The sequence below is a fragment of the Anser anser genome (assembly GCF_964211835.1).
Source record: "Anser anser genome assembly, chromosome: Z".
NCBI lineage: Eukaryota > Metazoa > Chordata > Aves > Anseriformes > Anatidae > Anser > Anser anser.
Window position 1 is genome coordinate 49641808 of NC_139723.1, and position 16956 is coordinate 49658763.

At 39.7% G+C, this 16956-nt stretch overlaps 1 protein-coding gene and 1 long non-coding RNA gene across 2 annotated transcripts in view; one reads left to right on the forward strand and one right to left on the reverse strand.

Annotated features, from left to right (window-relative positions):
- The window catches only part of RORB (RAR related orphan receptor B), a 149318-nt gene that overhangs the window by 99702 nt on the left and 32660 nt on the right, over positions 1–16956 (forward strand). Inside the window, exons 2-4 of the mRNA XM_083817750.1 lie at positions 660–745; positions 7484–7625; positions 9872–10273. Coding sequence (XP_083673876.1) covers positions 660–745; positions 7484–7625; positions 9872–10273 — 630 coding nt within the window. The remainder of the gene's footprint in view (positions 1–659; positions 746–7483; positions 7626–9871; positions 10274–16956) is intronic.
- Positions 7575–9763, reverse strand: LOC310889764. Its single transcript, XR_014576764.1, has 3 exons — positions 8945–9763; positions 8721–8814; positions 7575–7708 (listed from the first exon to the last, which is right to left on the reverse strand). It is a non-coding gene; the product is annotated as an uncharacterized lncRNA (long non-coding RNA).

The following is a 16956-nucleotide window of genomic DNA, read 5'->3' on the forward strand; positions in this document are numbered from 1 at the left end:
CATGTACAAACACTTTCAGGCAGTGCATGACTCTCCCATCACAGAGTTATTGGATATTTAACCTCAGTCTGGGTATTGCCTACCTCTGAGCTGGTGCTCAAACAAACCGCTTGAAGAGAAGGAGAGGTTAAGTAATCATTGGTAAACATCTCTGCTAGTGGGATCGGTATCTTTGTGTGTCTTGAAGCCATAATCTGAAGGATATGAAAACTTCATCACCTCTACTACTCTGCAAAATGCATCAAAACATACCACGTAAATCTACCTCTGCAAAATGAATATTTGAAAAATGTAAGCAAGAGCAATCTAGATAATTATTTAGGATCCTTAATGACTGTCATTAGTAATAATGAAGATGAAATTAACAAACAAAAACAAAAGAGAGGAATATGAGGAAAAACTTGCTAATCATGAGATAACAAACTGTTTAAGAGTTTTGTGGGGTATGGTAGAAATTACATAATGTGAAGAGATTAAATTCTGCCAAATCAAAGCATTCAGAAACATACAGTACAATAAGAAGCAGTTATATGTTATCAGGGGAGGAAAGAGGGGGACACAGCCTGTCTGTTATCTACCTCTAGCTTTTAAGACCTTCCTTTCAGGAAGAAAGAAATGAAATAGAATTACATACTCAAAATATTTGTCTTATTTTTCAGCGCAAATTGAAGTGATACCATGCAAAATTTGTGGTGATAAGTCCTCTGGAATACATTATGGAGTCATCACATGTGAAGGCTGCAAGGTATGAGTTTTGAGTACAGCATAGTCATCATCATCTGCATTAGCCTCAGGCATTAGTGTATGCAATAATACACTTCTACACTCTTTCAAGCAAGAGATGCCAAAGCCCATAAAGCCTGCTGTTCATATACATATGTTTCATATTTTACTAGTTACTTTTGTTTTCATTAAATAGTCTTTAGAGTTACTTCTGCTTTGGAAACATGAATTAATCACATCTGATACAGTACAAGTGCTGATCAAGAGGATGGCAACTTGAAGTCACACAAGTTCTACTTTAAATCAGCCTGAGAACTGGATTGTTTCTTATACAATCTGTGTAGCATTAGAAGTTGATGTGGTATCTCAGTTCAACATCTTAAAAGCTTACAGGTGTCAGTTTAGTCTTGTTTTATACCCTTTGTATTCTCTGCAAGACAAATTGTAGTCTCCAAAAGAAAAAAATGCCTTACATTATGTGTAGTGTAAAAGGATCCTTTTCCTTCTTCCCTATAGGCTCCAGCATAGTGGAATTGCTAGGAACTGTCAGTGAGACAAAAAAATAAAAAATAAAAAATTAGCATATTATCCCAGGCATTGGCTCAAATAACTCTAATCAGACCCCAAGCAAATACAACAAAAAGGCTTAAGTTTTCAACTTTAAAAAGAGTCTGTACTTCTTGTTATGTAAGGAATTAGATTATTACCTATGGAAAAACAGAATTTTATACTATACACACTGGTATTTCAGCTCTGACTGTAAAAGAGAAGTTGCAAAGATGACAACAACATCTCTGGTTGAAATGGAAACACACAAGTTGGTGCTTTTAAAGGTGGACACGTACTTGTAGAGTGAAATGGAAATTCTGTATTTGTAAAATCTGAAAATTTGTGTACACCCATTCAGAAATGAAAATATGTAATGCCAACATGTTAAGAAACAATATATTGTCAAAGATCAGATTTCTCTCAGAAATATTAACAATTTTAAACTAAGAGTCCACAATGTGACACTGTCTTATTGTGAGACTGGACTGGGAATAAGCATCTTTTTATGACAGTCACATGTGATAAGATTAGACTACTTGATCTGATACCTCAACACTGGCACAAAACTGACTAGAGAGAAATTCTTTAAGCAGAAAAGGAGAGTCTTAACTCAATATCCAGCCTCCACAGAGGAGTAGTGTGAGGGGTAGAGTCTCCTGTAGATGTGATTAGGGTTGGCCCCTGTGTGTGCCCTATGGGGAGATGATACCCCTCAGCTCTGTCTGAGGACCACTTATTGAAATAAAGAACTTCTCTTATACTCACAGCAGTTTTAAGCCTATGGTTTTTGTTCCAGCATCAGATCAATTAGTCTAATCTTGTTTTGTGAGTCTGTTGTGAAAAAAAGATGCCAGTTTTCACATCAGGTTCAACAGGAAGCCTCTCCCTCTGCAAGACCTCTCTCTTAAGGTAAGCACTGTCTCAAGCAGTGCAACTCTGCTCTTCATCGCCCAGCAGTTAAATAACTATTTGTTCAGCACACATACTAGTAACTGGTCATGTCTAGCTCCTTTTGTCTGAATGCATTAGAAATGTGAACCAATTAAGAGGGAGAGCATGTCCAGAAGAAAGAGACCAGAAGTCACAGAATCACAGAATCGTCTAGGTTGGAAGAGACCTCCAAGATCATCTAGTCCAACCTCTGCCCTAACACTAACAAGTCCTCCACTAAACCATATCACTAAGGGCTACATCTAAACGTCTTTTAAAGACCTCCAGGGATGGCGACTCAACCACCTCCCTGGGCAGCCCATTCCAATGCCTAACAACCCTTTCGGTAAAGAAGTTCTTCCTAACATCCAACCTAAACCTCCCCTGGCGCAACTTTAGCCCATTCCCCCTCGTCCTGTCACCAGGCACATGGGAGAATAGACCAACCCCCACCTCGCTACAGCCTCCTTTAAGGTACCTATAGAGAGCGATGAGGTCGCCCCTGAGCCTCCTCTTCTCCAGGCTAAACAACCCCAGCTCCCTCAGCCGCTCCTCGTAAGACTTGATCTCCAGACCCCTCACCAGCTTCGTTGCCCTTCTCTGGACTCTCTCGAGCACCTCCATGTCCTTCTTGTAGCAAGGGGCCCAAAACTGAACACAGAACTCAAGGTGCGGCCTCACCAGAGCCGAGTACAGGGGGACAATCACTTCCTTAGCCCTGCTGGCCACACTGCTTCTTATGCAAGCCAGGATGCTGTTGGCCTTCTTGGCCACCTGAGCACACTGCTGGTTCATATTTAGCCGACTATCAACCAGTACTCCCAGGTCCTTCTCTGCCAGGCAGCTTTCCAGCCACTCATCTCCCAGCCTGTAGCTCTGCTTGGGGTTGTTACACCCCAGATGCAGGACCCGGCACTTGGCCTTGTTGAACTTCATGCAGTTGTCCTCAGCCCATCGGTCCAGCCTATCCAGATCCTCCTGCAGAGCCTTCCTTCCCTCGAGCAGATCGACACACGCACCTAACTTGGTATCATCTGCAAACTTACTGAGGGTGCACTCGATCCCCTCATCCAGGTCATCGATAAAGATATTAAAGAGGACCGGCCCCAGCACTGAGCCCTGGGGGACTCCACTAGTAACCGGCCTCCAACTGGATTTGGCTCCATTCACCACAACTCTTTGGGCCCGGCCATCCAGCCAGTTTTTAACCCAACAAAGTGTACGCCAGTCCAAGCCACGAGCAGCCAGTTTCTCGAGGAGAATGTTGTGGGAAACGGTGTCAAAAGCCTTACTGAAGTCAAGGTAGACCACATCCACAGCCCTTCCCTCATCCACCAAGCACGTCACTTGGTCATAGAAGGAGATCAGGTTCGTCAAGCAGGACCTACCTTTCATAAACCCATGCTGACCGGGCTTGATCGCCTGCTTGCCCTGCAAGTGCTGCGTGATGACACTCAAGATAATCTGCTCCATGAGCTTCCCTGGCACTGAGGTCAAACTAACAGGCCTATAGTTCCCCGGGTCTACCCTCCGGCCCTTCTTGTAGGTGGGCGTCACGTTTGCTAGCTGCCAGTCGACTGGAACCTCCCCTGATAGCCAGGACTGCTGATAAATAATGGAAAGTGGCTTGGCCAGCTCCTCCGCCAGTTCGCTCAGTACCCTCGGGTGGATCCCATCCGGCCCCATCGACTTGCGTACATCCAAGTGTCGTAGCAGGTCGCCAACCATTTCCTCATGGATAGCGAGGGCCACATCCTGCTCCCCATCCCCTTCCACCAGCTCAGGGTACCGGGTATCCAGAGAACAACCAGTCTTGCCGCTAAAGACTGAGGCAAAGAAAGCATTGAGCACCTCAGCCTTTTCCTCATCTTTTGTAACTAAGTTTCCCCCCGCATCCAGTAAAGGATGGAGATTCTACTTAGTCCTCCTTTTTGCGTTGATGTATTTGTAAAAACGTTTTTTGTTATCTTTAACGGCAGTAGCCAGATTGAGCTCCAGATGAGCTTTGGCCTTTCTAATTTTGTCCCTGCACAGCCTCGCAACATCCTTATAGTCCTCCTGAGTAGCCCGCCCTCTTTTCCAAAGATTATAAACCCTCCTTTTTCTCCTAAGCTCGAGCCACAACTCTCTGCTCAGCCAGGCCGGTCTAGTTCTGCTCTGGCTCGTCTTTGGGCACGTGGGGACAGACCGCTCCTGAGCCATTAAGATTTCCTTCTTGAGGAGTGCCCAGCCTTCCTGGACTCCTTTGCCCGTCAGAACCTCCTCCCAAGGGACTCTGCCAACCAGTGTCCTGAACAGCTCAAAGTCAGCCCTCCAGAAGTCCAAGACAGCGGTTTTACTGGTCCCCTTCCTGAATTCGCCAAGAATAGAGAACTGAACCATTTCGTGGTCACTCTGCACAAGACAGCTCCCAACCACCACATCTCTCACCAAGTGTATCCACAAGCATGCGTGCGCATTGAGCCAGGCAGCAGAGGGCCACAACATTTCAGGATGTGGTGTTTGTTGGAGGATTACACTGCTGCTGGCATTGCTACAAACTCCAGGGGACACAAAATCCTTTCACTGCATGTCTGCATTAGTTCTGCCACTGCAAATGCATATCCTAAGTGCTTAAGGGGTGTCATAAACTTTAAGGCAGTTCCATGATACACGCCTGCATATACTGAGTAACATGCTGGGCCCAGTGAAGAAAATGGTGTCTCCTGCCACTGTCACCACTGTCAGTGTGAAATCTGAAGACAGGTTTCTTCTGAAAGACAAAAATCCTGAAAAAAAAAAAAAAAAAGAAAAAAAAGAAAAAGAAAAAAAAAAGAAAAAAAGAAAAAAAAAAGAAAAGAAAAAAACTAAACAAACAAACAAAACAGAACTTTTTTTTATGAAAGCTCTCTTCTCATCTTCTCTGCTGGCCCCTGGCGCAAAGTGTTTGCTACTTCTGTTATAATCTGTCATGATTTAGAGTGCAGTTTGCATGACCATTCCCCTTCTCAGACTGACTGTCAGTAATGGATAAAATGAACTCTTTCAGATGCAGAAAGACTTGTTGTCAGTGCTAGGAACACTGGGAAACCTATCTTAAAGTTCTTATGGCCTCAGTAATGATTTGTATCCTGCTTCCCCAAAACGTCATTATTCTCAGCAAATATAGCCAATATTATATAAAGATCCCCTAAACATGAAATGAGAGGTTTCTCTCCACTTTGAAGAAAACACTGAGATCTTTTTCATGAAGAACAAATGACAAAAGTCTCCTTGGAGAAATAAATTACCTGCTGTAGATTAACTTCATTATGTAACCCTTGATTTTTTCCTAAGAGGGGCAGAAAAGGAACAAACAAGTTTTTGTGAGAGGGGATCAACCTTAATGGGAGGGGAAAAAAAAAAAAAAATCTTGTGAGAGGGGATCAGACAATGGGTAAAAACAGCACTACAGGATAAGACATGTTGGTGCTAGATCGTTGTGTGTGTGTGGTATTTTTAACATCTTTTAATTCATTTGTTCTCTCAAATCCATATCCACATAAGAGCCACTAAAATCTAAACCAGAAAATGCTCCTCATGTAACAAACAAATTGGCTGTAAAGTTCAAAAAGTAGGTAAGAATTACCTGCAATTATCATCCATCTAGTGTTATATTAAGCTCACCTCCGCAGCAAGAAGAAAGTTTTGGTCAGCCAGTATCAGGCAAGTCCCTAGCAGAATTTTTCTGAGAGCTGCCCTATGGGATGTTCATGCTCTTAGCAGTACAAATCGTAAAACTTAATTTAATTTTTAGATATAATATAATCACTGATAAAACCAGCTCAGGCCAAACAGAGTCTCTTTATGCTCAACATTAGAAACTAGCACTTCTGTCTCCTTAGTGGGATATCATGCCTATAGCCCATTGTTGCTGACACCTTGTGCCACCCTAATTTGGTTTGCAAGGACTTGAGTGAGAGTTTGTTTTCTACCCCTGGCAAGCAAATTGAGCCCTGTTACAGCTTCACCCTTTTGCTTCCCCACTCTCACACTCACAGAAACCACAGCAGTTACAGATTCCATACTTTATCATTATCAGTCTGCATGGAGATAACACTGGTTTTGCCTAATGAGTGCAGTCAGCTCTTGCTTTCTGACTCCACTGAGAGCTGTTTACAAACCAACCCAGAAAAGCGCAACCACTTTTGTGTCACGTCTGGTAACTAGTGTAACTGCAGCAATGATACATTCTCTTTGTGGTTTCCTGCAGTTGTTAGACTATCCTTCACCTTTCCCAGCACAAAGCCATGCAGTTACTTGTTTTTACAGCTGTTGAGTTTGCCAATTAACTTCTTTTCTTCGTTTCTCTTTCTGTCTCTAGATTCATTGTTCCTCCTGTCCGTTATTTTACAGGAAATAAAAGAATGTTGTAAAATGTTTTCTCCCTCTCTCTTTTTCATCTTCTGGTTTCATTTATTTTGTCAACTAACTCTTCCATTTCAAGTCATTTTTACAGTAATAGTACCTCTTGGTGGTGATTGTAGCACTTCAGAGCTCATAAGGCTTTAAGTATTAGTTCTAGCCCTTTGATACTTTGCCAAATAGTCCAGCAACAGGCCAGCCAAACCTTCTAGAAGATAGAATAACTACAAAAATTTTAATAGATAAAATGGATAGTTATATTGCATTGATATGGGAAATGTCTTTACTTTCTCATTGTAGTAGTCTCTAAAGGTGTTGCTTTCTCCTTTGTGTATCAGGTTTACTTGATACAGTCATTAAATCCTAGTGCTTTTGTGATGCTTGAATTTGAATTACTTTTCACTCCTGAAGTGTATGGTCTCTCCAGATCAGATCAACATTTGCCAGGTTAAATTAAACAGCAGACTTTTCAGCTTCTAATGCTACATATAGCCAGTGCCGGATATTACCAGTATCTTTCATTAAAGAAAGAAAATAGTCAGAATATGTACTTTTAGGTTATCTGTTTACAAATTCCGACAATCTTTTCTTCTGTAAGGAACAAGCACTAGATGATACTTCGTAGTTATTACACAATAGGAGTGTATTCTGTAACTCTCCACTTTTTGTCTTTTAGCAAAGTGGAATTATATTATTTAATATTCTTCTACAAAGAAAAATTCTCTTTATTGGGAGCGAATGTTCTTTAATTCCACTGTACAAGTTTAGTTCATCAGCAAAGCCATAGCATAAATAACATTGTGCTAAATAAGAATTTGCATGGCTGTGAGTGTGTGTGTGAGTGTGTGCACATATACTCACATGGTAATACTCTGTTTTTCTTCCTCATTGCCCCTAGGGATTCTTTCGGAGGAGTCAGCAGAACAATGCCTCCTACTCCTGCCCAAGGCAGAGAAACTGTTTAATTGACAGAACCAACAGAAATCGTTGCCAACACTGCCGACTGCAAAAATGTCTTGCCCTGGGAATGTCTAGAGATGGTAAGGAGTCAGATTCCTGCTTCATGCCTAAACCCTTTGAAACTCTTCTTCGCTGCTGACTTGCTTAAACTCCCTGTAGATTTCTAGAAAAAGAGAGAAGAGAAGCTCCTTGGTTTGTAATGCATGCACTGTGAGACATAGATCTTTGCCAGTTAACAAAGGAGGTTATCTTCTGGGGGGGGGGGGGGCGGGTAGTGGAGTGGGGGTATGGATTGGAATCACAAAATGGAGAGCAATGTTAGTTTGGAAGCATTAAGAGTTGGGAGAAAATGTGCTGTTCTGATCAAAAGCACAAAAGGGTCCTCTCTTGAGAGGTGGATTTATATTCTAGTTTATATAATTTCTTATATTAATAACATTAAATATTGATGTAAGAAAGCATCCCTTTCCCTGAGATCTCTAAAGATGTTTAACAGTAAATAGGCAGTAAAAAAAAAAAAAAAAAAAAAAAAAAAAAAAAAAAAAGATAATGTTGAGGTTAAAGGTTTCAAACTTATTTTATTCAGAGCACTTGACCTGGCATTTCTCAATTAAAAAAAAAAGGGGGGGGGGGGGGGGGGGGGGAAGGCATTTATTTCACTTGTGTATTACCTCCTGTCCGTGTCTGGGTCTATATAAGAAATGTTTATTTAGCATTGAAAATGAACATCAAACCAGTGGGAGGCTCCACAGTTTATCCACAGGCAGGATCCTTTGGTCCATGCAGAGCTCTGATTCACCTTTTAAGCTGTAGGCAGTTCATGTTGCAGGTCTGGTGGGAGGCTTGAGCAAAGCTGCCCACAACAGACCTGCCCCAGCCACCACTGCTAATGCAAGGACAGTCCGGCTCACAGCCACATTTGAGATGGTCAGGAAGTATGTTAAGAAAACATTCTGGTTTTGAAGACAGGTTATATTAATTAAGTTTCCTGCCAGCAGTTTTCCGTCTTAAACAATTTACATAAAATCTGTCATTTGAAATTAAGTCACTGATGAAGAAGTTACATAAAGAGCTATTTCTTTAGATGGCCCAGAGTTTATAAACTTGTTTAAAATTTGTGATAAGTGTTTTCCTACTTCAGTATATTTTATGTCTCACTGAAAAAACTTGCTTACCTGTTCCACCAGTCTGGGAGATACATTGCTATCTCATGGAGTCCTTTTGGTCCTAGAATGCCATTTACTCTGACAATTCAACTCCCACTTCCTCCTGGAGGAAATTAAAGCAGAAAAATTTCATGAGTTTAACAGCACATACTTTCCTGTGAAAAGTAGTGTTTCCCAAGTATTTGAGGGATCACACGAGTATTTTAGCATGACTGACAATCTTGTCTTCCCACCTTATAATTCAGGGAACACTGCATACAGATAAAGAAAGGAATTCTTCTGACAGCATCACTTTCTTCTCTCATTGTTGATGTGAGGGTGTTTATACTTAATAATATTGAGAAATCTTGCAAGTTTAAAATAACCTGTATGGATTTTTTTAGCAGAGAAATTGAATGTGAATTTTACCTCTCAGCCATGTAACAGATTCATTTTTATCATGCGGAGGCAGGATACTAATTGACAGCAGCTGGAGAATCCAATTAATGAATATATAATGAGAATAAACAGTGGGTGTTTGTTTTTATTACTGAGGCTCTAAATTTGAAGAAAATACAGAGTTGTATTTTTCAAAATCCAGCCATTGTACATCATCTGTAAGAAAGTGCATAGCGCTGTGGGCCAGTTCAAGGGACAGCCTGTGTGTGTCCATGTGAAGTGGCTTGCAGACTTTGCGGAGGGCTGCAAGTAAGCTGGGGCTCGTGACAAGAAAAACAAACTCTCAAAGTAAAGTGCAAATAAATTGAAGGAGCTACCACCCCCTCAATTTTCTGGCACATCCTTCTTATATTTTTCCCTTCTTTTTCTGTTGTTCTTCCTACTAGAAGATCTCTCACCCACATATGTAGGCTCAGAATCTTCTTTAGGACTATAACTGAACTATGAGGTAGCAAAAATGCGAGACAAGCCCATCTTCTCCTGCTAAGTGTGATGATTCTGAACTGATCTCCATTACACATGGACTGGAAATACTCAGCATTGGAAAATACACATCATAAAGTGTAAAAACAAATATTTCCGGAGGAATGTCCTCCTATCTGTTCTTTGATAAATTCTGCTGGATGTATCATAACAAAAGGATCTTATTTATCATACAGAAAAAAAAAAAAAAAGAAAAAAAAAAGAAAGATGAATGATTTGCATTACGCTTTATTTTTCAGCTGTGAAATTTGGAAGAATGTCCAAAAAGCAGAGGGATAGCTTGTATGCTGAAGTGCAGAAACACCAGCAGCGATTGCAGGAACAGCGGCAGCAGCAGAGTGGTGAGGCAGAAGCCCTTGCCAGGGTTTACAGCAACAGCATCAGCAATGGCTTGAGCAACCTGAATAATGAAACAGGCAGCACCTACTCAAATGGGCACGTCATCGACCTGCCAAAGTCTGAGGGTTATTACAATGTGGATTCTGCCCAGCCTTCTCCAGATCAGTCTGGGTTAGACATGACTGGAATCAAACAGATAAAGCAGGAACCTATCTATGACCTTACCTCTGTACCAAACTTGTTTACCTACAGCTCATTCAACAATGGGCAGTTAGCTCCGGGGATATCCATGAGTGAAATAGGTAAGGAAAATTATTATCTCTTTTGTGTAATGGATAAATATAAACCAGATTACAATATTGTCTTTATTAAAATATTTTATAGGCATTCCATGTATGGTTCCATGTATTCCATGCATTCCATGCATGGTTCTACAGTAATTACTTGTTCATATGCACATATATTTGCACACATATACAAGAACTAAATGAAAGAAAATCAGCCTAGCAGTAGTGGACACGATTCTATTTTAAACAAACTCTGTGAATTATTCAGTCTCTTAAACCAAGCAGTTTATCTTCTGTGTGTGAAATAGGAGCACCAAAGCAGGTGATGAATCAATCAGAACCAAGTGATAATTAGTAGTGTGGCACTTGCTTCAAATGAGCTCATTACTAGAAGGCTTAAATGATCTCTTCAGCTAGCCAGCCATATTCTTGTCAACACCCAGAATCCCCATGGCAGCTAATTCTAGGGTATTCATAGTCAAAAAGCACCAGCTCCTGGTGTGTGGATGTACATGCAGAACAAGTTTACCTATCTCATGAGGTTCACAAGCTCAACAGAGGTGAAGGTAGTTGTGTAAACACCCCTGCCTGAATTCCTTGGAGAAGCACCCTTCCCTTCATTTCTTCTTTGAAAAGTAGCATAGAGACCTCATTGTCAGATGAGACAGTGGCAACAGGTGATTCTTCTGTAAGGGATTTCTGTTCATCTAACACCTCTAGTCCTATCTCCCCAACTCAACTGATGGTACTGCCTCTGATATATATAATGAAAGAAGATCAGCATCCTAATTGGGTACTTCCCACCTTAACAAGTGAAATATGATGATTCAGTTGTGGCTGAGGATATAATCAAAGGATAATGTTTCTCTAATTGGAATTTAAAATAAAATAAAATAAAATAAAAAGTTCAAAAAAAACCTATAACGAATGATTTAATACCACACCGTAAACACCAACTAGAGCTCTGGTCTGGTCTTCTTCCTCATGGGTGTATGCTAAGATGTATAAATATATGCATGTAGTCAGACCTACAGATTGCCCTGGAGTTGTGGTTTGTCCCTATGCCCGTTGTCATTTCCCTCCATCATGTTTGGTCTAGGCTGTCCAGTGAAGACCTACACCTACGGTGCAGCAGTATGGAGGATTACTGAGGAACATTTTCTCCATCCTCCTGCTTGGTTTTGAGGACTTATGAATATTACTTAAGAGTGAATTCTTCAAAGCTCAGTACTAGAACAGTGGTTAGTAGTACAAGGAACCAGCTGAGAGACAATTTAAACAATCCTAAGACCTGTTTCTCTACAGCACCCTGTACCAAAGGGAAATGTTCCCAGAGATGTTCAGAGGAGGTACAAGAAGTATTGCAGTTCTGAAGTTCTGATAGTACATTAATCAAATTAGTGCTTATATGCTCAGTTACAGAAGTGAGCCCAACACAGAGAATATGGCCATGGGACTATATCCATAACAGCTAAAGGATTCCACCAAAATCAACATGGAGAATATGGCCATGGTCCTATATCCATAACAGCTAAAGGATTCCACCAAAATCAATGGGATCTTTTGACTTACAGAGCTTTAGAAAAGTGTTTAACTTCTATCTCTTGCAGGATCACTAAAAAATAATGCATCACTTTTGGATTCTCGCCCAGCTTTTTGTTCTCCTATCCCTGTACTTTACTGCCCTAAATCCCACACTGTTTCCCACTCTTTCATCCTCCATACCATCAGACCAGTATTCCCTTTCCTGAGCAGAGAAAGGGGGAAACCCACGACTGCGGAGAGAAAGACACAGCTAAGGGCCTGTCTCTGAGCTGACAACAAAAGTCAGGTGTTGGAATTGCCTCTTTTCTATTTGAAATTGGAACTGAGGCTCCTAAATTACTAGAATTTTACCCAAGTTCTGCTTTTTATGTCATTTGTGGCACCTGCAGCAGAGAGGTAACGGTGTTACTGAGAGATAATGCAGTATAACTGGTAACTTATACAACTGAAAAAAAAAAAAAATGGAAGAGAGGTACCATAAAGTATCGGGATTTAAGCACAGATGAAAGACATTTTCAGGGTTTAAAAATAATCAGAAAACAGCTCTTAATGCTGCAGCAGATTGTGAGTGTCTATATAGCCACAGTCTAGCAGTGAAAGCAGGAAAACTCTAAGCAGTGGGATGCATTGATTTCATATTAAAATATGATTAAATTTCACTCTCTCTTACTCAGTCTGGTGAGACTTAGGAATAAATTCAAGTCATGTTAAGTAGAAGTTATGACCTTAACTGGTAGGTGAATAGAGAATATAAGAGAGAGAAAAACTATACTGCATTGATTTTTGTGCTTGATAGGACTTTCTTTATGCTACCCTGCCTAGTGATACTCCAAACTGCTGTTTTAAGTATCCAGGTCATTTTAGTTCTTTTCCTCACTGAAGATTTTATACCAGATTCAGATTTCCATTCTTTATGTTTTTCTGGTGTTCATATTCTTCAAAAGTGTATTTGTTTAAGCACCAGCACACTTGCCTTGTCTTGAAAGACAGATCTTGACAAGGTGCAGACAAGACACATGATCTTGTCCGAATGCAACCCTTCTCATAAACAAATGTGTGAGAATCCTTCCATCCTTGAGTTCCTTAAAGTTGGTGTAAGCTTTTCACAACAAGACTTATTCTCAGGCAGCCCAGAATCATAGCACTACATATTATAATCATAGCATCATATTATAACCAATATCCTGCTTACTACTTCAGTGCTATTGCTTTGGTTGTTTCTCACTTACCTTTTTCCTGTATAGGACATTTCTTATTAAGACACCTCTGACTGCACATTTCTAAGCTTGAATCTTGTTTTCTCTTTCCTATTTTTCTGTCCTTTTCAATCCTGCTACATTAGGTCTCAGTCGTCATTGATGATTTGTGACTTCTCTCAGTTTAGAATTATCTACTCATTTAATTAACATGCTGTGAACCCTCTCTTCCCGTTTATTAATAAAAATGTTAAATGCTTGTTAAACAAGTTCTAACAATGGCCCCTGCTGCACCTGACTAAACAATTTGTTGCAACTGCATAAAGTACTTTAGTATTTACCTTTTGCTCACTACCAAACAGTAAGATTCTCTCAAAAATTAAACAAGAATTCTTCATTTTGACTCAGATATAGAAATAATGTTTTCTATGTTACCGTACCAAATAATTTATATAACATATACTTTATTTTCTTCACATTTTATTTTTTACCCACAAATCAAAATTATCAGGCGTGCTTTGATCTTTAACTCTTATATGCTTTAATTTAAATGTAAAAGTTCTATTTTTTCTGAACATACCTTGATCTGTTGTACACTTAATAGTGGAAGTGGAAACTGTTCATCTTAACAGTTTTGAGATTCAAAAGTTTTGCACAGCAGATACTTTAAAACATAATATTAGAATGTCATAGCAAGCAAAATATAGCTCATCCTGCATTACATGCTTACTAGTATCTCTAAATACTGTACCAGGAAATAAGTGTAGGAGAAAGACATGATGACAAATTGAAGTTATATAGGGCTTCTTCAGAGGTATTTAGAACTATTATATTCCTCCAAATAGGTTGAATATTCCAGGGTACAACTGCACCTTATCTGATCATGATGAGAATGCTGAGTATAAGAAAGAGTAGTCTTTCAAATACAGAAACAAATTTCTCATGTAACTGCCAGAGCCTATGATGAAGAATAGCTTGATTAAAACAGGTAGTTCCCCATTAGGCAGAAGAGTGCCTTAGGCTCTGCTCCGGTCAGTATTCCAGTTCCTGATTCAAAAAGAAATTCAAAACACCAAGAAATCAATCTGAAGCTGGTAAATAATCAGAAAGGAGCAGAGCTTCATCTTGACATCACTTGAATTTCTAGGCTATTTCCTTTTACTTTTAAGACAGGTATTTTCATCCATGACTCAAGGCATCTTGTTGGAGCCGTGAGCTGGATTTGTAGCCAAGGTGGGCAGAGGACAAAGGAAGTATTCAGCCACTGGATGAATTGAGCATGTTCTTTCTCTACTTGTCCTGCTGCCCACTGGCAGCACAAGCCAGGTGTGTCCCGCCAGCCAGGCAAAGCTGCCAGTATGGGGGGGCACCCATGTCCCGGGGGTGCATGGTACTGTGTCTCCCTTATATCTGTAGGTCTGGGAAGGCAGAATTTCCTCCTGTTGTGCTAGAAGCTCAAACTCAGGTCCAATCTGCCTCTGTGTTGAAAGCAAGTATTTTGTTGTGCATAGAACGTCCTTCTCCTCACGGAGAGAGAGAGGCAGAGGTCAGCCTGTGCATGGGAACTCTTTAAGGGAAAAGGCAGCTCTGTTTCCTGACCCTTGCAGCTCCACAGAAAAATGGTAAAGCTTGTTCCCAAGTGTGATTTTAAATTAACAGGTATTAAAGGCTTATTTTTAGACTTGGTCAAATTAAAGACCATCTTGTTTCAATGTATATGCATAACATTACCTGTTACAAAATTGAGCATTGCATTCTCCTCACAAAATGTGTGGTTCAGGTCTTGGTCTGTAGAAGTTAATGGAAAGGTTTCCTTGCCTTGATCACAGATGAAACTACCAGCCTATGCTTTCTTAAAGCCGAGTAAAAAAAAAATAAAAATATTAGTCATCATTTTTGTGGAGAAAACAGCTTGGTTAAAGGTTCACTTATGGTCAAACTGAAGTGTGCCCTATATTTGTGTGTATTTAGGTAGTTGATAAGGTGTCAGAGAGTACAAGAGGTCACATAACCAGAGCTCTTGTAATTACAGAAAAAAAAAAGAAAAAAAAAGTGTTGCTTGTGTATATTTGCATGGCATTTCTTCAATGTCAGTTGTATTTAAAGGTACCCAATGTCTTGGACAGATCAGAATTCTACAAAAACTGAAGTTAAATAGTAAGTAATGTCTGTAGGCTCAAGCTTCATCTTCTTTATCCCCAGTCCATCCAACACTGCTCTGTTTGTATCTTAGCATGGTCAGTAGCTCACTATAGCAGCTGTGTGGTGAAAACTGGAGGAGGCATCACCTCTCCTACTCACCAAATCCCACTTAACACACAGCATTCCTGACCCATTGACTAGAAAACTTCAGTAAAGCAAAACATGCAAAATGTTGTAAAAGCTGGTTCAAGATAGGTATGTAAAAGAAAAGCCTCCCTGGTAATTGCAAATAACACTCTGCATATGTAAGCCTTAATTTAGCTGGTTTCATACATTCTTCTCAGGATCTACAGTACACAACCTTATATACTGTATGATCATTCAATGTTTTCCATTGCTGCAATATCAAACAAGCTGGAGCTTTACATAAAGTTCATTCAGTGTCCTGCTTTGAGAGAACGCATTCACTTGGAAACATTCTCAGCTCCTCTGGTGAGAATGTATTTGAAAACTGGTCCCACACATTTTTCCTTTCAGTATAAATCCTTACATTAACTTTAGAAGAAATTAGTTTATTCCCCCATGCCTATATTATTCATGAATGTCCTTACCACCGTATGCTGCATATGAAATGTGCAAACCATCATCGGACTGATCTCTTAGAAAGTATGCTGTGACTTGTTTTTGATGGTTGCAAAAGTACTTTTCCAAAGGTGATAGGAGTTGGTTTTGTTTGTTTGTTCTTTCTTTCTTTCTTTTTTGTTGTTGTTAATTCTTTAACTCCCTTATCTGTATCTCCAAGTCTTGCTCTCTGTGCCAAATCAAAAATTAATGGACTGTCTACAGAACATATATTCATCAATTAGATGTTATTTCAAAGGTTATTGTATGGATCAGATGATTCAAAAAGCAATAAACTCTCTAAATTAAAGCCCATACCTAAGGTGACATTAACAACAGCTGTGCTGAAGTTCTCTTTTGTCTGTAGCTTCTTTTCAAGCCTGTGGACCACTACATAGTAAAACAAAAATGATGGCTGTGTAACTGTAGTCCTGTGTAATGTTTCTTCACCTCTTTTTCTAAGCCGTGTTTTAATATCTCTTCTACCAAGGTGGTAGCCAAATTTTTCAGGGCAGATGTGTGCAGACGTGTACAGCCTTACAGCTGTATTTCAGCAGAGCAATGTTGCCATCTAGTGAGCAATTAAAAATGTGCAGCATGAGCATTTCCATGCAGATACCCTTAGGGCACTATTTCTAACCATCATTACCTATTTAAAGGTAACAATCAGAATAAATTAATATTTCAGTGTTGTGCTCATTTCAGTTAATGTAACAAAGCTTAGAACCCCCTCTTCTGTTAATTTTTAAGGTAATTAAGTAATCTCTTCCCCTTCTTGTACATTAAAGAAGAAAATGGGCAATGGCAAGATTCAAAACTAATTTGACAGCTTAGCTCAGCTAGGAAACATTTCCACTTCATCTAAAATGGACAGAAGAGTGGAGGAATAAATTAGAGTATTATGATGCAGAAACATTCTAGCTGAGCTGATGTTAAAATGAAAATAGTTATAGTTATATATATATATATAATTGCAGAATCTTATTTTTAAACATTTAGAAATAAATTTGGCCAATAAAATTGCCATAAAATTTATCAGAATTGTTGGAAAAATATTTTTGAAAGTTTGTAGTTTTCTCTAGTTTTGTCTGTTCCAGACTAGTAAACTTTATTTGTAAATTTACATATTTAGAAATGAAAATTTACAGATCAAAACCAGACTAATTACAGATCTACATAAAGGCTTTATTGAAT